Raw genomic sequence first — 21,185 nt, forward strand, 5'->3', positions numbered from 1 at the left:
GTAGGCGCCGACGGCGGTGCAGGTTTTTTTCCCGAGCCATCAGCTCGGGCTTTTTTCCTGCAATTTTTAAAAAAATCGTAAATATAAAGTTAATTTTTTCGTTAATTTCCTTTTTTACGTTTATTTAATTTTGAATTTTTCTTATTAATAAACGGCCAGCCCATTGGACTAGGCGAAAGATAATTATAAACTGTACATTCACTTTCCCCCATATTCCCAATCCCTCGTGATCCGGACCAAACTACGTTAAAGGGTACGAGACAAGGTCTTTTCACAACCTTTGCACATACTCGTACCTATTTTAACAAAGGTCCTTCGAGCCGGATATAACACGAGGTTGAGAGGAATTGGGAAAGGTACAGTAAATCACACGTGTCGAATATCCACGTGAGAGGTTAGTTCGAGCTGATTAATCCTCGATAAAACCCAACAATGGCCGTGGCTAAAGAAACCATGTGGACGGAAGCTGATGAGCACATAGAGACCATGTGCGAAATCACCTACCGCCTAAGCAAATTGGGTACTAACCTGAGAAAAACTGGCAGAGCGAATTACTCGGTGAGACTTCTCGAGGAAAAGCTCGATTTTGCCAAAACACAATGGAAGGAGTTAAACGATCGGTATACGGCAGTGCGCAAGCTCTTAAAGCCGGCGCAAAGACAAAACTACGATTTCTTTAAACAGAATATTATCGTAGCCGCCGAAAACGATTTCCACGAATACATGGATCTCGTAAGCACGGAAATCGACCGACTCACCACTGACAAAAGACCAGCGGTGTCGGTCGAACCATGCAACGTACCGATCGAGCTCCCCAAGCAGCGAATACCCAAATTCGGAGGTGATCCTCGAGAGTGGGAACACTTTGAGGATCTGTTTACCGCCGGGGTAATTAACAATGCTGCGTTGGGAGACATCCAACGATTGTATTTTCTGAATGCCTGCCTTGAGGGGCCGGCTGCAGCAATCGTTGCTTCCCTTCCAGTCGTGGGTCGCAACTTCACGGAAGCGTGGACGAGGCTGAAGACCGAATTCGGCCTCCCACGCATAGTCACTGGGAAACTACTGGACAAGCTTCTATATCTGAAGCCCATCGATATGAACGACTTGTCCAGCATGCAACAAGTGACCGTGGGTTGCACCCAAGCAATCGCTGTTCTGGATACAAAGGGCACACCAGAACAGCAACGAGACTGGCTGCTCGCTCATTGGGTGAAGCAACACTTCACCCCCGAAATGGAGCTGGAATGGCAAAAAACGCTAGACCTCTCGCCCGATTATCCTACGTTCGAGGACGTAAGGAAATTCGTGGACAAACGGTCACGTGCCTTGCTCTCCATGAACGAGGAGCGCAGAAAAGCTGCCTTGGGGCTTCCAACAAAATCCACGCGTAATCGAAGCGCGGCGTGGGAAGTCAGCGCCGCCTCGAAGAACGTGAGAAGCCATAACGTTGTCATGGAAAACGTCCAGGCTGAACAGCCACGACGAACGGGTTCCGATAACGTCAGGCAGGTTGGAACAACGCCCACTCAATTGTGCGGATTCTGTAACGGGCCGCACAGTTTGCCGAACTGCCGAAATTTTGCAATATTGACTGCAAAAATGCGCAGTCAGTATGTGAAAGGTCGCCGGTGGTGCATCCAGTGCCTGGGCACCACTCATACGGTGACCAAATGCAAAAACTCCACGGCATGTACGACATGCGGCGGGATGCACCATTCCCTGCTGCACTTCGAGGTAAAACGGGAAGCTCAACCGACTAAGCCGTTACCAAAAAGTGAGGTCGGCAACCGGGAAGAGCAGCGTCTTAATGACCAATCCCGTCGGCCTACGAAATCGAGGCCGAAACCCAACACTTCGGCGAGTGCTAAAACAACGCCCGCCTCCACGTCGCACTGTACCGCTCTTGGTACAGGCGCACCGAGGCCAGTGCTATTAGCGACCGCCCGAGTTAAAGTGTTCGGCAAAAATGGCACGACGCGAATCGCGCGCGCCCTACTCGATCAAGGATCGGAAACGTCCTTCATATCCGCGAGTTTGGTGAATGACCTCAAACTCGCGCGGAGGAAAACCCCAGCTACGGTGACGGGCCTAGGGGGTGACCGAACCCGATCGATAAAGTACAGTGTCGGAATGAGTCTCGGCGCAAAAGACGGTGAGAAACCGATGTGTGTGGCTGATGCGTACGTCGTGCCTCAAATCACGACCTACGCGACTCCATCGGTAGGAACGCTCGAATACGAAGCGTTCCTGGAATTACCGCTTGCCGACCCCGACCCCGCATCGGATCAAACCATTGAAATTTTGATCGGTGCGGACTTATACGCACAGATTATGCGAGCGGGATTCCGTCGCATAAACGATGCAGGTCCCATTGCACAAGAAACTGCATTCGGCTGGGTGATATCCGGGCCGACAAACGCAGCAAGTGGTGCGCAGAACACGGTGCAGTCGCTGTACTGCACCGTACTCGAATCGCTGGATCAAGCGGTTCGAAAGTTCTGGGAAATGGAAGAAATTCCCGCAACCTCCACGCATACCAAAGCAGAAGAGGAGTGCGAAGCATTCTTTCAAAAAACCGTTACCCGTGACGAAACTGGGCGGTTTGTAGTCCGACTCCCCCTCAATTGCCCGAGACCGGAAGAAGCGTTGGGAAATTCCTTCCATATCGCGCTTTCCGCTCTCACAAGGCTGAGGAAGAAACTGGACACGAATCCGACTCTCGGTAAAGAATACGCAGAGTTTCTAGCGGAATACGAGTCTTTAGGTCATATGTCGCGTATCGAACCTATTGACCAAACTAGACTTTACATTCCGCACCGAGCGGTCATTCGCACGGACAGCGCGACCACCAAATTGCGGGTCGTCTTTAATGCGACCAGCAGGACAGTGGGTGGACGCTCCCTAAACGACATCCTACACGTAGGTCCGAAATTACAAAACGATATTACCTCGGTATTAACGAGATGGCGTTTGTACGAATACGTGTTGGTGGCTGATATCGAGAAGATGTTTCGACAGATTCTCGTCGCCCCTGAGGACCGTCGTTTTCAATGCATAGTATGGAATGCACCCGAAACCGAACAGCTGGTAGCGTTCGAGTTAAATACCGTTACATACGGAACGGCGTGCGCCCCGTACTTGTCGATGCGTACCCTCCTCGAATTAAAGGAACAGGATGGAAAGAAATTTCCGCTTGCCGCTCCGATTCTCGAGAAGGACATTTACGTCGACGATGTATTCCTGGGAGCACCTGATAAATCCTTGTTGGAGAAAATCCGCACACAAGTCTGCGAGCTCCTCCAAGGAGGCGGGTTTGAGCTGAGGAAGTGGGCAGGAAATTCGCCACAATTATTGCGAAATATTCCCCACAGCGCTCACTCCCACGCCGTTGACCTCACTTTGTTCGATGATTCTGAACTAAAAGTGCTCGGTTTACGATGGATACCGTCTGGAGATTATTTCTATTTCAATCTCCAACGGTTCCAACCCTCGGCATCACCGATGACAAAAAGAAATTTGTTTTCGGAAATTGCCAAGCTCTTCGATCCGCTCGGCTGGCTCTCGCCGGTTGTAATTCGCGCGAAGATTTTGATGCAGTCTCAGTGGCTGGAGAAAATCCAGTGGGACGATCAAATCTCCGCGAATACGCAAAAAACGTGGAATGCGTTCTGTACGGATTGGAGCAGCTTAAAGGAGTTAAAAATTCCTAGATGGATACGTTTCGGAGTTGATACGGTGTCAGTAGAATTGCATGGATTCTGCGACGCTTCGCTCGCGGCCTATTCGGCCGTCACGTATTTACGCGTGACGACGATAAGCAACGAAATTTTTACGACGTTGCTGATGGCAAAAACGCGAGTCGCTCCGATTAAAACGCAGTCCATCCCAGTCCTCGAATTAAACGGGGCGGCACTCCTCTCCGAGCTGGTGGTGCACGTGCAGCGGTCACTTCCGATAAAAGTGCACCGCGTAATCTGCTGGACAGATTCCACGATTGCATTGGCTTGGTTAAGGAAGCATGCATCGACATGGAAGGTTGTAATCGCCAACCGAGTGTCGAAAATCCAGACATTACTCCCGAACGCTGAATGGCATCATGTTCCCACGCGCTCGAACCCCGCGGATCTAAATTCGCGTGGGGTGGACGCGTCGGAACTCCTTCAGTCGGAGCTCTGGATTTCCGGGCCGACGTGGCTTCGACAAGCGGAAGAAAATTGGCCAAAAATGCCCGCTTCGATCGAGACCGAGGAGGGTAAGCGCGTATCGCATACCCTCGTAGCAACTCCACAAAAGGAATGGGATTTTGTATTCCGATTTTCCAAATGGAGTAAGCTACTCCGCGTAACCGCCTACTGTCTTCGACTAAAAAGGACGTGGGACGGGGAGCGGCGGTCTTTCGGTGCCAAAATCGTCGAAGCACCGGAATTACAGCGTGCAACAGAAAGAATTGTGCGCTATTTACAACGCATGCACTTTGCGGAAGAGTACCAAAGCTTAAAAAAGCGGAAGGGAATTCCTGCAAAGTCTCCGTTAAAAAGCCTCAACCCTTTCCTCGACGAAAAAGATGTCTTGCGAGTGGGTGGAAGGCTGGAGAATGCAGCACTTGCATGGGAAACAAAACACCCGGTAATTCTGCCAAAGCATCATGTTTCTAACATGATAATCCGGCAATGTCACGTTGATACGTTACACGGGGGTTTGCAATTAACCATGTACACGGTGAGACAGAAATTCTGGATCATCGGTTGTCGTAATGCGGCGCGTACGGTTATCCATAATTGCATACGATGCGTGAGATGGCAAGCAAACGCCTCTACGCAGATAATGCAGGATTTAATTCCGGAACGCAGTCGCGAGGCACGAGTTTTTTCGAACTGCGGAGTAGATTACGCTGGACCATACCGTGTCCGCGACTCCGCCGGTCGAGGAAAAGCAGCTCATAAAGCTTACATAGCAGTATTCGTTTGCTTCGCTACAAGAGCCGTGCATATCGAACTCGTGCATGATTACACAACAAGTGCATTTTTGGCCGCCTTGGATCGATTTATCGCCCGTCGAGGAGTTCCGTCCTGCATGTTCAGTGACAACGGAACAAACTTCGTCGGAGCGGATCGAGAATTGCGAGAACATTTCAATATCGTGTACAATACACAGGAAATGCGCAATAAGTGCGGCCAGAAGGGTATTACGTGGAAATTTAATCCACCTAGTGCACCTCATTTCGGCGGTATGCAAGAAGCCGGTGTGAAATCGGTGAAACATCACCTCAAACGCACCCTCGGCGATTTCGCGCCTACAAGCGAGGAAATGCAGACATTACTCTGCAAGATCGAAGCGAGCTTGAATTCTCGACCGATTTCCGCTTTAAGCGATAACCCTGAGGATTATGCGCCTCTCACACCGGGCCACTTCTTGATCGGAAGTCCGATAAATGCACTTCCGTTCGAGTCCGTGGAAACTGAAAAACTCTCCCGCCTTACACGTTGGAGAGCGATACAGAAATTCCACGAGCAACTCTGGAGGCATTGGACGCGTGATTATCTCACGCACCTCCAGAACCGCTATAAGTGGCATACCGCCCACGCACAGCTAAAACCAAACGATTTGGTGTTAGTGCAAAACCCTCTTCTCCCCCCAAATCAATGGGAAATGGGTAGAATCGAGGAAACATTCCCGGGTAAAGACAGGCGTGTGCGTGTAGTTAAAGTTCGCACAGCAACGTCCACCTACACACGTCCTATCACACGTCTGTGTAAATTGCCCGTGGAAGAGTCGGTAACGACAACAAACGTCGACGACGCTATCGGGACATAAGAAATCCCGAATTCCGCTAGACAAAGAGACACAGTAGAGTGAGAAAGACCATTGACACAATCCTGGTGTTGTCTCACACGTTCTACAAGTCTCAGCTGAGGGATACGGACAGAGGGGTACCATACCCTACCATCCCGTCAAGAATTGAGGAAGGGAGCGATTCCCCGATTCCCCGGGATCCACGGCTTTAAAAGCAGGATCCGCGGACCGAATCGGTTCAGTTCCGGATCAAATCAAGCGGAAACAATGTCGAGCGACGAGAGTGTAATAACGGTAGTGGGGGCCAACCGTATTGACCCGGAAATGGAGGCGCAGTTTGGGCGCCTCCTCAAATTGGGGGAAGTGTTCGCCCCCAAAAGCACCAAGGAGGCGGAGGTGCCCGAGGCAGTGGCCTCGACTTCAACAGCCCCAGAAAACAGGGCCACCGAGGCAGCGGATCCCGAAAAAGAACCGCCAGCCGCCACCGTCGGCACTTTGCCGACCTACGACGTTTACATGGGGCCGGAGTTAATACGTGTGCCGGCCCATATACCGTGGACCACCAAACGGTATAAATGTCCGGCCGAAGGCGGCCACTTTCATCTGAAATGGGCACCATGTGGCCGGCTCGTCGCCTGTAACTTTCGGCCGCTAAAGGCCCGAAAGAGCGCGACGACAACGGCCGTTCAGCCGCCACCAACGCCAACCGGGCCGCCCCCGCCGACAAAGCCGACCTCGTCGAGGAAGCGGCCAGTCAGGGAGAACCCGGTGCCCCGGGAAACAGGGAGGTCCTGGCGCCGCAGTGAGCAGCGACGAAAGGCAAGGGCGAGGGCCCGGCAACCCTCCGGTGATGGCCAGCGGCGGGACAACTCCCTAACGGAGGTGGTCCTCACCTCCCTGAAGCTGCTGCAGGAGCAGCAGGCAAGCAGCCAGGCGTCATCGTCGAAGTAAGTAACTTAATTTTGTTAATTAAGTGAACAAAATCCTCTCTGTGTCGAAAAAACCGCGAATTACCGCTCCTTTGTTTATTGCACGGACCGTGCAAGGGGGGCGGTATGTTTAAATAACGCGTTAATTCGTTGTTTGAAAAGTCGGTTAAACCGTCGCGTGATCGATAGAAAAAGCAGAAAGTTTCTTATACGGTATTCTCAGTTTACGCGACATTCCAGAGCCTTATCTGCGGCGTAATATGTTTCGAGCAATACCGTGTAGAAAAACTACAAACTTACTTTCGATACAAATCACGCGATCGGCCTAGTAACGGTTCCATGAGAACACGTGTTAATACGCCAAAATTACAGAGAGGATACAAAATTAGTAAGAGACAGACAGCTTAAACCAGACAGCGCCACGAGATGAAAATTTCCCCTCCCTCGTGGCCACGGTTAAGCAGGTATGTCTCGGGAACACTTGCTATCTGGTTCTCGACGAGTGCGGATCTCCTGAGCCGACCTCGTCAATCTGTCGGAATCGATACATACGATTAATTAGATTCGTCTAATACGATCGTGGATCCACTTAACCGAAACGGTACAAGACAGAGACTGCTGCGGATTCGAAAGAATCACGTCCAGTCGAATTTCGTACCCTACGGTTTCGTGAGAATATCTCGATTTCCGCGGTAACTGAACCATAGGAACGGGAAAATTTACTCGATAACTTGAGTAATTTTCACAACCCGCCATCGGTGGCTGAATATAATCAGATTGCACTTAAACAGTGCTTGATTATCGCCACCGTTGTGACGGACAAACACGTATTGCTGAAATCAGTGGTCGTGTTTGAGAACCGAGAGAATTTCTTGATTCTCTGCTTGGCTATTGCACGGTTCAGAACCCCAACCTACAGGGAGCCTTCGTTGCAAAATCCCTGGGTTGGGTTCGTCGTTTTCCAGGGTCGAAACAAAAGTTTGGGATAACACCCGATAGGGGCCTTATTGGCATTCCCTGGGTAAATATCTCGGCTAGTTTCGACCTGCTCGAGCGTGGGTTCCAGATCGTCAGTGGGTACGGACACTCGACGTAGAACTACGTTCAAAGGGCACCGTGGTGTTAGAACCTTAATAATCAGTCGCTTCTGCGCAGTTAAGGCTCTGCATCACACCGGTCCCGTACGGACCAGGGAACGGCGAGGGACCGCGGAGTTGACAACCTTTGGAGCCTTACAACCTCCACTTGTTGTCCTCTCCTGCAAAAACCAAGCTTGCAGCAGTGGGAAGATCGAGATTAGAATCTCGTCTTCCCCATCTGCAATTCAACGTTTCCAAAATCTGAAACGTTGAAATAATAATACAGTCCACTAACACAGTTGTGTATCGCTGTGTAAGAATCCCGCTCCTATTCACCGTAAACGGAAGAAGGAGCGTGTGGATTAAAGCGAGTCAGACAACGCACCGAGCGTTGTCAGGTATTAACCGCCGGATTTCGGTATTTCTTTTGATTACAGAAGACCGAGACGAGAGCCGTAGGCGCCGACGGCGGTGCAGGTTTTTTTTCCCGAGCCATCAGCTCGGGCTTTTTTCCTGCAATTTTTAAAAAAATCATAAATATAAAGTTAATTTTTTCGTTAATTTCCTTTTTTACGTTTATTTAATTTTGAATTTTTCTTATTAATAAACGGCCAGCCCATTGGACTAGGCGAAAGATAATTATAAACTGTACATTCACTTTCCCCCATATTCCCAATCCCTCGTGATCCGGACCAAACTACGTTAAAGGGTACGAGACAAGGTCTTTTCACAACCTTTGCACATACTCGTACCTATTTTAACAATGCTATTAATAATTAAAAATAAAAACTGTATCTAATTTTTGTGGAATAAAATTTCGAAATAGTCAAAAGACGTCTAATTTCTTTCCCCACCTCCTCTTTATCGACCTCTGATTATTACCTTTGATAATTACCACTTCTTTTTACCAGATGCATCTCTTTTATCCCCCCTTCCCTTTTTATCGATACCAGGCAATTACCCTCTTCCATTTTCTAACCTCCGCTAATTACCAGCCGTTAATGTCAATTATCGATCGTTGATACTAATTACCGACCATAAATACTAATTACCAACCATAGATACTAAATATCGACCGTAGATACCAATTATCCACTGTCGGTAATAGTTACCGACCTCCCACTCCGACTGCCCCCCCCCTCCCGACGGACCCACCTCGGGCACCCCTCACCCACCTTCCCTCCCCCTCCCCCGCACCCCCCTCGGTGCCCCCTGTCCAGAACTCTCCTTTCTCACCTACTCACGTCTCCATCGGGGCAGTCCCCCGTCGTCGCTATAGCACGAGACACATCCTGCGTTGTGACCGAATCGTCTAGCCCACAAACGCGCATCTCCGTGCGCTTCGCGGGCCTCGCGACCCGGACAACCCGCTCGCCCAGCTGTTCCCAGAGCCTCTGGGAGAGTCGGTCCGCCTTCTCCCAGCCCTACGGTCCGGGAATCTCCAGCAGGAGGCCCCCGGACACGGCTCTCTTCTTCCTTACTAGCCTGCTGCTCGCATACAAGCTTACTGGTTGCTTACTAGCTAACAGGATGCTTAGTAGCATTCTGCTCCCCTACAAGAACCCTGCTCGCTTACCAGCTTACTGCCTGCTTGCTAGCATACTGCTTGCTTCCTAGCCAGCTGCTTGCTTTTTAGCACACTGATTCCTTACTAGCTTCCTGCTTGCTTACTTGCACACTGGTTCCTTAATAGCTTACTGCTAGCTTGCTAGCACTCTGCTCTCTTACTAGGTCCCAGCTCGCTTTCCAGCTTCCTGCTCGCGTACTAGCTTACTGCTGGCTTACTAGCTTACAGCTCCTTTACTCGCTTACTGCTTGCTTACTAGCCCGCTGCTCGCTTATTAGATTACTGCTTGCTTACTGGCATACTGCTTTCTTACTAGCAGGCTGCTTGCTTACTAGTTTACTGCTTTCTTACCAGCTTACTGCTCGCTTACTAACTTACTGCTTGCTTGCCAGCTTACTGCTCCCTTATTAGCTTCTTGCTTGCTTACCAGGATACTGCCTTACTACAAACTTACTTCTTCCCTACTAACGAACAGCATTTTTACTAGCCTGCTGCTTGCTTACTAGCTTACTGTTTGCTTACTAGCTTACTGCATCGTAACTAACTTACTGCTTTGTCACTATCTTACTGCTTTGTTACTAACTTACTGTTTTGATACTAACTTACGGCTTTGTTACTAGCTCACTGCGTGCATACTAGCTTACTCCTTGCTTACTAGCTTACTGCTTGCTTACTAGCACACTACTCGCTTAGTAGCTGACAGCCTGCATACTAGCTTGGTGCTTGCTTTCTAGCTTACAGCTTGCCCACAATCTTACTGCTAGCTTACTCGCTTACTGCTCCCTTACTAGCTCACTGCTTGCTATCGAACATACCGCATGCTTTCCAGCATACTGCTTATGTACTAGCTTCAGCTTGCTTACTAGCTTACTGCTTGCTTACTAGCTTGCTCTTTGCTTTCCAGCTTACTGCTTGCTTACTAGCTGCCTCCTCGTTTAGTAGCTGAGTAATTTCTTGCTAGCTCCCTGCTTGCCTACTAGCTTAATGCTTCGTTACTAGCTCCCTGCTCGCTTACTAGCCCAGTGCTAGCTTACAAGATTAATGCTTGCCACTAGTTTGCTGCTCGCTCAATACCTAACTACTTTCTTACTAGCCTGCTGCTAGCTTACTTGCTTACTGCTTGCTTAATATCTTCCGTCTCACTTACTAGCTCACTGCTTGCATACTAGCTTACTGCTTGCATACAAGCTAATTGCATTCGCGCCAGCTTACTGCTTGCTTTCTAGCTTCCAGGTTGCTTGCTAGCTTACTGCTTTCTTACTAGCTAGCAGCTTTCTGACTAGCCTGCTGCTTGCTTACAAGCTGACTGTTTGCTTAGTAGCTTACTGGTTGCTTACTAGCTCCTTGCTCGCTTACTAGATTACCGCTTGCTTACTAGCATACTGCTTCCTTACCAGCTTCCTCCTCGTATACTAGCTCAGTGCTTGCTTACTAGCTAACTGCAAACCTACCAGCCCACTGAAGGCATACTAGCTCTCTGCTTTCAGACTAGCTAACCGCTTTCTTGCTACCCTCCTGCTTCCTTCATTACTTACTGCTTCCTTACTAGCTAACTGCATCCTTACCAGCGAGCTGCTTGCTTAGTAGCATACTTGTTTCTTCCTAGCTAACTGCTTGCTTTCTAGCATCCTGCCTCCATTCTAGCTTCCTGCTCCCTAACTATCTCACTGCTTGCTTACTAACTTACAGCTTCCTTACTAGCTATCTGCTTCCTGACCAGCTTACTGCTTGTTCACGTGCTTACTGCTTGCTTACTCCCTTGTTGGTTGCCTTCAAGCTTACTGCTTGCTCTCTAACTTACTACTTGCTTACTAGCATACTGCTTCGTTGCTAGCTCACTGCTTACCTACTAGCTTACTGCTTGCTTACATGCTTACAGCTAGCTTACACGCTTACTGCTTCCTTACTAGCTTCATGCCTACTTACTATCTCACTCCTTGCTTACTAGATTGCAGCTTGCTTACTAGCTTCCTGCTTGCTTACTAGCTAACTGCTAGTTGACTAGCTTATTGGTTGCTTACTAGCATACTGCTTCCTTACTTGCTTCCTCCTCGCTTACTAGCTTACTGGTAGCATACCAGCTTTTTTTTTCGTGGGGAAAATCTTCGTTAGTCTCCCTTCCACCTCTTTGTGGAGAGGCGGAAGGGGTGTGTGGGATTCCCCGCGCCCATGGAATGACGGGCGCGGGACCTACCCACTAAAAACCCCACGGTGACCCTTCCGCACGTTTTGGGAGGATACCGGGAATCGCTCGAAGCATACTTCCGGTATCCTCCCCGTGCCTGCGCTGTGCGCCCATCCACGGGGGGACAAAAGGATCCCCCCGGCTGTCACGCTATCTCATGGCGGCAGGACGAGGTCACTCCGCCCTACCGCCATCCGTCCCGGGGCCGCGTTTAGTGGCGGCTGCGACCCCGTTTCTACTCCTCGGCGGCCGGGAGCTCATGGCCGCTCCAGGCCACCGAGGGTGCCTCCCCGTGTCCCCCACCCGTGACCCACCCGGTCCGACCCTTCGCCGCCTGGCGGGAGGAGGTTCCCCTCAGAGCCCCCCTCCTAACCAGAGTTATCCGCCGCGCAAAGGCGGCCGCCCGCGACGCCCTCGCGCCACCATACGAGCGCGAGCCTCAGCGCGCTGCTGACGCTCGCGCTCCCTTCCCGCGGCCTCCTTCTGCAGCATTACGATCTCGCAGAAGGAGGTCACGGCCCACCACTTCCTCACGCTGCCGAGCATGGCGCACTAGCATACTACTTGCTCACTAGCTAACTGCTCTCTTACCAGCTTACTGCATGCTTACCAGCTTACTTGTTGCTTACGAGCTTACTACTTGTTTACTATCATGCTGCTTCCTTACTAGCTTCCTGCTCGCTTACTAGCGTACTGCTAGCTTAATCGTTTACTGCTTGCTTACTAGCCTGCAACTTGCTTACTAGCATACTTTTTTTTTTTTTTTTTTTTTTTTTTGTCGTGGGGAAAATCTTCGAAAGACTCCCTCCCACCTCCTTGGGGAGAGGTGGGAGGGGTGTGTGGGATTCCCCGCGCCCGTACAACGACAGGCGCGGGACCTACCCACTAAAAACCCCACGGTGACACTTCGGCACGCTTTGGGAGGATACCGGGAATCGCTCGAAGCATTCTTCCGGTATCCTCCCCGTGCCCGCGCTTTCGCGCCCATCCCCCGGGGGGACAATCGGTCCCCCCAGTAGACACACTGCCTCATAGCGGCGGGACGGGGCCACTCCATCCCGCCGCTATCCGTCCCGGGGCCGCGTTTAGTGGCGGCTGCGAGCCCCAACTCGCAACCGCCCGCGACCCCGTTTCCACCCCTCGGCGGCCGGGCGTTCATGGCCGCGCCAGACCGCCGAGGGTGCCTCCCCTTGCGTCGGACCGGCAGGGGGAGGCACTCCTACCCCCAACCGGTCCGACCCGGCGCCGCCTGGCGGGAGGAGGGTCCCCTCAGGACCCCCCTCCCAGCCTAGGTCATCCGCCACACCGAGGCGGCCGCCCGCGACGCCTCGCGACCGGGCGACGACCTCGGGCCACCGCACGAGCGCGAGCTTCAGCGCGCCGCTGAAGCTCGCGCTCCCTCCCCGCGGCCTCCTTCTGCAACATTACGTTCTCGCAGAAGGAGGCCACGGCCGTCCACTTCTCCTCGCTGCCGAGCATGGCGCGCACCACGCCCGGCAGCGAGACATCCCGCCCGACGACGCCGACCAGGACACGGCGCTCCCCCTCCCACGCGGGGCATACCTCCAGGGTATGATCCGCCGTGTCCTGCTCAGCGTCGCAGTGGCAGCAACGCGCCGTCGGCTCCTTCCCTATCCGGCACAGGTATCTTCCGAAGCTGCCATGCCCGGAAAATACCTGTGCCATCCGGTAGGTGAGGCTGCCATGGCCTCTGTCCAGCCACTCCTTCAGGAGTGGCCGAACCGCCCCGACAGTCCGGTGCCCCGCGGTTGGCAGAGCCAGCCGCTCCTGCCACGCGAGGAACACGGACTGCCGGGCCTGGCGCTTCAAATCGCCCCAAGCAGGTTCCTGCCCGCCCGGGACCGCCCCCACCCCCGCGCGACGGTCGACGCGGTGCCGGTACATCGCCGCGTGCGACCGCGCGAGCAGGTCCATGGGCGGCATCCCCGCTAGAACCGTCGCCGCCTCATGTGACATGGTCCGATACCCGCGGACGACCCTGAGCGCCATGCGCCTCTGCACCCGACGCAGCATAGTCATGCTGCGCCGGGAGGCAGCCAGGTCGTCCGCCCAGACGGGGGCCCCGTATAGGGCCACCGACTGGACCATTGCCACATAGAGGCGACGAACTCGGCCCGCCGGGCCCCCCAGGTTGGGCAGGATCCGGCCCAGAGCCGCAACCATCCTTTCCAACCGGGGGACCAGGCAGCGGAAATGCTTCTCGAAACGCCAGTGGCTATCGAGGATCAGCCCCAGATACCTGATCTGGGGCTTCACCTCGATGTCAGCCCCACCCACCCGAATCAGAGGGGGTGGCGGATCCTGCCGAGGTGAATGAAACGCAATCACCTCGGTCTTATGGACCGCCACCGTCATCCCCATCCCCCTGATCCGGTCGACGACGCGTTGCGACCCCTCCTCCGCGCGACGCATGGCCCTCCCCCAGTGCGCCCCGACGGCCAGCACCAGTGTGTCATCCGCATAACACACCGTGCTGACGCCGTCGGGGAGGCCGGCCCGCAACACTGAGTCGTACGCGATGTTCCACAGGAGTGGCCCGAGGACCGACCCCTGCGGAACACCGCAGTACACCTCCCTCCGCATATCACCATCCCGGCCCGGATACTCGATCCACCTGCCGCGGAGATAATCCCCGATGACCGCCCTGAGACAAGGGGGGACTCGATGATATTCGAGTCCCCTCCTTATCTCTTCCCAGGGGAGGGTGTTAAAGGCATTGGCAATATCCAAGGATATTGCCAATGCCACCCCTCCCCGGGAGACGGCCGCCTCCGAGAGGGCCCTCACACGACCTATCGCGTCGATAGTCGATCGGCCCCCCCGGAAACCGAACTGGCAGTCGGCCAGACCGGGATCACCCCGCGACAGGTGCTCGACGAGGCGGGCAGCAATCACACGCTCGAAGAGCTTGCCCACCTCGTCGAGGAGACAAATGGGCCGGTATGCGGAGGGAGACTCCGCGGGCCGACCCTCCTTCCGGAGGAGGACCATCCACGCCACCTTCCAACTGGGGGGGAATCGCCCGTCCCTCAGGCAGCGGTCGAACAACCGCCTGAGGTCGGCCCCAAGGACGCCCTGGGTCAAGACCCAAACCCGGCCGGGCACACCATCCGGACCCGGGGCCGTGTTACGAACCCCGAGCCGTCTGATGGCCGCTGCCAGCTCCTCCTGCGTGACCCCCAGCTCGGCCGTCCACTCCACTGGGACAGCCGCCGCCGCCGGAGGACGCGGTCCCCTCTCCCCAATTGGGAAGAGTGTATTGACCACGTCCTCCAGCAGCCGGGGGTCAAGACCCTCGGTGACGGGTGGCGCCCACGGGCGGAGCTTATTCAGCACCACCTTATATGGGCGCCCCCATGGATCGTCATCACGGGTCTGGAGGAGCTCCTTCCATGCCTGGGTCTTGGCCCGTTTGATGGCGACCTGCAGAGCAACCCGCGCCACGCGGTATGCTCCATACAGGTCATCAGCTGCCCTCGCTCGCGCCACGCCGTCGCCTGTACGTTGACGACGGCGCGCGCGGGTGTACTGGCGTCGGGCGCGGACAGTCGCGACTCGCAACTCCGCGATCGCGTCCGACCACCAGTACACCGCCCGGCGAGGAGAAGCCCGCCCGACCCGAGGCATCGCCGCGTCGCAAATACCCGCGACCAATGCTCCGAGCCGGGCGACCTCCTCCTCTATGCTCGGCAACTCGGCCGCTCCCTGCGGCCAAGTTGCAGCGAGGGCAGCTGCCATCAGGGCGTCCTTGTCTAGGCGCCGAAGCGCCCAGCGGCGTGGTGGGGTGCCACGCAGGCGGCCGTGTCGGGATGCACTCGCGGCGGCAGTGACCTCCATCCGGATGTACCGGTGATCGGAGAGTGTCTCTGCCCCCACGACCACGTGCCAACCCGACACCATGCGCACGGCGTTGGGGGTCGCGAATCCAACATCCACGATGGACCCCCCATATCGCCGCACGCATGTGTGCTCCGACCCCCGGTTCAATACCCGGAGGTCGAGCCCCGCCGCCCAATCGCCCAGGATCCCGCCGCGAACGGAGGTCCTGGGGGATCCCCAAGCCACCGACTTGGCATTAAAATCCCCCAGGACCAGCACCGGCCGGGCCGCGTAGCGCTGCACGCATGCCGCGACCTCGGCCAGGTACAGCTCGAACGCAGCGTGACCGCTACGGGGCGAAATGTAGCACCCCACCACAGCGACTCCCCCCCAGTCCACGGCGACGAATCCCCGACCGCGCTCCAACAAGGAGAACGGTGGGGACCCGTCGCCCCCTCCCCATACCGTCGCCACCAAGCCGTCCGCGTCGCCCACCCAATGAGGGTGATCAGGGACGCGGTACGGCTCGGCGGCGACCGCCAGGCCAACCCCCCACTCCGCGAGGACTTGGGACATCAAGTCCTGTGCCGCGCGGCAGTGGTTGAGGTTGGCCTGGAGGAGGAGGCGGGGCGGCATTAATTAATGGCCGCGCCAGCCTCCTCCCGGCCGTCCGTCCCCGTAGCACCGTCCACCTCCATGGAGGACGATGCCACCGCCCTCGGCACCGGAGCCGGTGCAGCCCGCCTCTTCCTCTCCTTCCGGGAGGGGGGGGAGCACTTCTTGCTCCCCACCCTGTGATCGGCTGGCCTCCCCATGTCCGCACACAGCGGGCAGTGGGGGGCCGCCGAGCACTGGCTCGCACGGTGCTCTTTGGCACCGCAGCGGTAACACTGACCGCTGCGGTCCACCGGCGAGGTGCACCACTGCCTCACGTGCCCCAATTCGAGGCAGCGGTGACACTGGAGCGGGCGCGGCGCGAGGATTTCCACTCGCGCCGAAACCCACCCCACCAACACCCTCCCGGATTCCGCCACCTTACGGGCGGCGGAGAGGGGGCACCGGGCCCTCACCGACCCGAGGCCGGAGGGCGACCTGCGGATCTCTCCGATCCGCAGGTCCTCCACAGGACAGTCCCCCGCCCTCGCAAGGGCACGGGACACATCCTGTGTGCTGACCGAGTCGTCCAGCCCACAAACGCGCATCTCCGTGCGCTTCGTGGGCCGGGCGACCCGGACACCTCGCTCGCCCAGCTGCTCCCGGAGCCTCTGGGCGAGACGATCCGCCTTCGCGCCGCCTTCTGCACCGGGAATCTCCAGCAAGAGACCCCCGGTCACGGCCCTCTTCGCCCTCACGGAGGCGATGCCCAGCTCTTCCAGGGAGATATTCTCCCTGGCGAGCCGCATCGCCTCCGCGAGGGTCAGGTCGCCCCCCTGCGCAACGGTCAGCGTCACCGCTGCCGTTTTTGGGGGACGACCTGGTCGTGCCTTCCCGACCTTCGCGGCCTTTACCTTGGCCGCCGGCGGCGGAGGCGGAGGCTGCGGTTGCGAGGCCTTCCTCGCCGCCCGCTTCGCCTTCCGCCCCACCACCTCACTCCACGCCACCCCCCCTTGGGAGGGTGCTGTGGAGGACGCGACCACCGCGACCACGGGTACACCACCCCCCTTGGGGGTCGCGACCCGGGGCCCTGGTGCCGCAACGCTGGGCGGAGCCTTCACTCCGCCCTTCTTTGCCTTCCCCGACTGTACCGGAACAGGTCGGGGAGGCACCGCCTTCCTGCTGACCGCTCTTCCGGCGAGGAGCTCCTCCCGGAAGGCGGCCAGCTTGCCATCAATCATGTCCCCAATCCTCCTCAGAAGATCGTCTTCTGAGGAGGACGGGGACTTCTTCACGGGCGGAGTGCGGGTGGAAGGGCCCGCGGTGCCCCGCACCACTGCCGCCGCACTCCGCTTATTTACCTCCGCCGAGGGACGCGGCGGTGGAGGAGGAGGGAGGATGGGAGGGAGGGCCGCGCTGTTCCACAGCGCCTCTGCCCTCCTCCTCCCCTGTCGCTCCTCCTCCAACAGGAGCTGCAGACGGGCGTTCCGCCCTCTGAGCTCCCGCGCCGCCTCCCTCATTTCCTCCGCCGCGGCCTTCAGGGCCTCCGCGCCACCGCTTTTCTGCCCCTTAAAGGCGCAGGCAGCGGCGACTTTCTCCACCCGCCTCAGCGACGAGGAGATCCTCTCCGATATCTCCTCGGTCACCTCGTCCCTGAGGCAACTCAGCCTCACCGACGGGCTCATCGCCCCGCCCACCTCGACGACGGCCTGCCCCGTCCTCTTCCTCTTAGAGCCTATGTGGCTCGTGCTGGAGGAGAAGGACGAGACCGACGCCGTCTCGTCGTCCTCCGCCACCCTCCACAAAGCCGGACCTGGCACTGAGTGGGGCGCGAGCGCCGCCACCCTAACCCCAACCCCGTCTCCGTCCTCCCCAACCGACAAAACCCGCCCCATCCCCATTTTATTTTCTGTGCCCATAAAAATCCCACGAGATGGTCGGAAATAAAGGTCCACCCGGGCAGAGCCGCCTTACCCGGGTAAGCCTAATACTCCGGGGGTTCGGCAGGTTCCCCGGAGGTGGGGGGCCCGGCGGGCCGAGTTCGTCGCCTCTATGTGGCAATGGTCCAGTCGGTGGCCCTATACGGGGCCCCCGTCTGGGCGGACGACCTGGCTGCCTCCCGGCGCAGCATGACTATGCTGCGTCGGGTGCAGAGGCGCATGGCGCTCAGGGTCGTCCGCGGGTATCGGACCATGTCACATGAGGCGGCGACGGTTCTAGCGGGGATGCCGCCCATGGACCTGCTCGCGCGGTCGCACGCGGTGATGTACCGGCACCGCGTCGACCGTCGCGCGGGGGTGGGGGCGGTCCCGGGCGGGCAGGAACCTGCTTGGGGCGATTTGAAGCGCCAGGCCCGGCAGTCCGTGTTGCTCGCGTGGCAGGAGCGGCTGGCTCTGCCAACCGCGGGGCACCGGACTGTCGGGGCTGTTCGGCCACTCCTGAAGGAGTGGCTGGACAGAGGCCATGGCAGCCTCACCTACCGGCTGGCACAGGTATTTTCCGGGCATGGCAGCTTCGGAAGATACCTGTGCCGGATAGGGAAGGAGCCGACGGCGCGTTGCTGCCACTGCGACGCTGAGCAGGACACGGCGGATCATACCCTGGAGGTATGCCCCGCGTGGGAGGGGGAGCGCCGTGTCCTGGTCGGCGTCGTCGGGCGGGATGTCTCGCTGCCGGGCGTGGTGCGCGCCATGCTCGGCAGCGAGGAGAAGTGGAGGGCCGTGGCCTCCTTCTGCGAGAACGTAATGTTGCAGAAGGAGGCCGCGGGGAGGGAGCGCGAGCTTCAGCGGCGTGCTGAAGCGCGCGCTCGTGCGGTGGCCCGTGGTCGTCGCCCGGTCGCGAGGCGTCGCGGGCGGCCGCCTCGGCGTGGCGGATGACCTAGGCTGGGAGGGGGGTCCTGAGGGGACCCTCCTCCCGCCAGGCGGCGCCGGGTCGGACCGGTTGGGGGTAGGAGTGCCTTCCCCTACCGGTCCGACGCAAGGGGAGGCACCCTCGGCGGTCTGGTGCGGCCATGAACGCCCGGCCGCCGAGGGATGGAAACGGGGTCGCGGGCGGTTCCGAGTTGGGGCTCGCAGCCGCCACTAAACGCGGCCCCGGGACGGATAGCGGCGGGATGGAGTGGCCCCGTCCCGCCGCTATGAGGCAGTGTGTCTACTGGGGGGACCGATTGTCCCCCCGGGGGATGGGCGCGAAAGCGCGGGCACGGGGAGGATACCGGAAGAATGCTTCGAGCGATTCCCGGTATCCTCCCAAAGCGTGCCGAAGGGTCACCGTGGGGTTTTTAGTGGGTAGGTCCCGCGCCTGTCGTTGTACGGGCGCGGGGAATCCCACACACGCCTCCCACCTCTCCCCAAGGAGGTGGGAGGGAGTCTTTCGAAGATTTTCCCCACGACAAAAAAAAAAAAAAAAAAAAAAAAGGTTCCCCGGAGGTGGTCGCTTGGGATTGGGCCTTCTCCCCCAACCATGCATCCCATCGCCGCGCACCATAGCTTAGGATTGGAGGGCGATTTTATAGAGTCGCCACACTCGTGGCCCAGGCGGTGAAGCCAAGACCCCCGTTCCTCCTGCCGTCACGTACCATTCACAAAACCAATATGGAATTGTGAATGGGTCGTTGTGACGACCAACAGGAGGCTTACGGTGTGTGTATGACTCGGGTACCCCGGGTTCGTTAAGCCCGTACTGCAGCTGAAAGGCTGGCAGCCCCTGAGGGGCTTACTAGCATACTGCTTCCTTACTAGCTTCCTGCTCGCTTACTAGCTCACTGCTTGCTTACTGGATAACTGGATACTTACTAGTCTACTGCTTGCTCACTAGCATATTGCTTCCTTACTAGCTTCCCGCTCGCTTACTAGCGCACTGCTTGCTTACTAGCATACTGCTTTCCTACTAGCTAACTGCTTTCTTACTAGCCTGCTGCTAGCTTAATAGCTTACTTGTAGCTTACTAATGTAGGAAATGAAATTAAAATAGAATAAATGATGTTAAGTTTATTTGAACATGAAATAAAATAAAGGTTGTAAAAAATATAACTCGCTACGTCTTAACTCGCTCGTGTGGACTCTTCGACAGTTCGCTCGACTCTGCCCTTTTTTGTGCGTCTTCTAAACGAATGACGCCACCCGCAACATTGACGGCATCGGCATCGATACCATTGCATAAACAATCATTCGGCTCCAAGCATTCGTCGCTTATTCATACCACTCGTGACTCACACATACCATACACACACACACACCACATTCGGCCATCCTGCAGAGATATCTGCCCTCAGATATCAGATGTATTCTCACTATCCGTCAATGCATCTTCTAAGTCCTCAATCCACGATTTCAAGTATTCTGAAGTTGTCGATGTTTGTCGTGGCCCCTCGTGCTCACCTACTTTCTCTACCAAATACCGATCATTGCGCAGTACACGGGTAATTTGATACGGGCCTAAATATTTATGCGCAAACTTTAAACCTGGTCCTGATTGTGTCCTTTTGATAGCGACCAAATCTCCTTCGTGATAGTGATGAGCCTCTTTACGATTCCGGTTAAAACTACGCCGATTCTTCTGTTGGATTTTCAAAATGTTGTTTTTTACTTGCCGTCTCAATTCGTCTCGATTTTCTTGAAATAGTTCGTTCCACTCGTTGCTTATTATTTCTCGGACCGCGGGATTGTTCTTCAACCTCATATCAGTCCCGAATAGAATCTTAAAAGGTGTATTGCCGATACTGCGGTGAGGAGTTGCATTCAGGTAGTTTTGGCATACGTCTAGGTACCTGTGCCACTCATTAGGTTTTGGTGCGGCCAACTTAGTTAACACAGGAATGATTGTCCTGTTCACCCTTTCTACCTGTCCATTCGCTTTTGGTACCCCCGTTGTAATAAGGCCAGCTTCAATATTTTCTTCTCTGCAGTACTCTTGAAACTCTGCCGAAGTAAATGCAGTTCCACGGTCCGAAATAATCTTTCGGGGATTGCCAAAAATTTTCGCTTGTTTTTTCAAGTGGTTGACGACCTCTCCAGTACCGGTAGATTTTGTAGCATAGAGCCACACAAATTTAGAAAATCCATCTATCACTACGAATATGTGTTTGTAATTCTTCCGAGTTGACGGAAGCGGTCCTAAGTGATCAATGTGGTATACATCTAACGGAACGTCTCCTTTGTCGATAGGGTATAATAGTCCGTCTCGTTTTCCAGATT

At 55.9% G+C, this 21,185-nt stretch overlaps 1 protein-coding gene across 1 annotated transcript; it reads left to right on the forward strand.

Annotated features, from left to right (window-relative positions):
* The first annotated feature begins 432 nt into the window (after positions 1 to 432).
* LOC143345630 (uncharacterized) lies at positions 433 to 6,008 on the forward strand. Its single transcript, XM_076772977.1, has 2 exons — positions 433 to 2,922; positions 5,838 to 6,008. The coding sequence occupies exons 1-2, from the start codon at positions 433 to 435 to the stop codon at positions 6,006 to 6,008; spliced, it is 2,661 nt and encodes an 886-aa protein (XP_076629092.1).
* Positions 6,009 to 21,185: the final 15,177 nt, after the last annotated feature.

Source organism: Colletes latitarsis, chromosome 9 (assembly GCF_051014445.1).
Source record: "Colletes latitarsis isolate SP2378_abdomen chromosome 9, iyColLati1, whole genome shotgun sequence".
Taxonomy (NCBI): domain Eukaryota; kingdom Metazoa; phylum Arthropoda; class Insecta; order Hymenoptera; family Colletidae; genus Colletes; species Colletes latitarsis.

Excerpts from the sequence above, each read along its gene's own strand:
- LOC143345630 (XM_076772977.1), top strand. The coding sequence starts at position 433 with ATGGCCGTGGCTAAAGAAACCATGTGGACGGAAGCTGATGAGCACATA. Across the intron at positions 2,923-5,837 it reads CCCTAAACGACATCCTACAC|ACAAAGAGACACAGTAGAGT; the intron begins GTAGGTCCGAAA and ends GAATTCCGCTAG.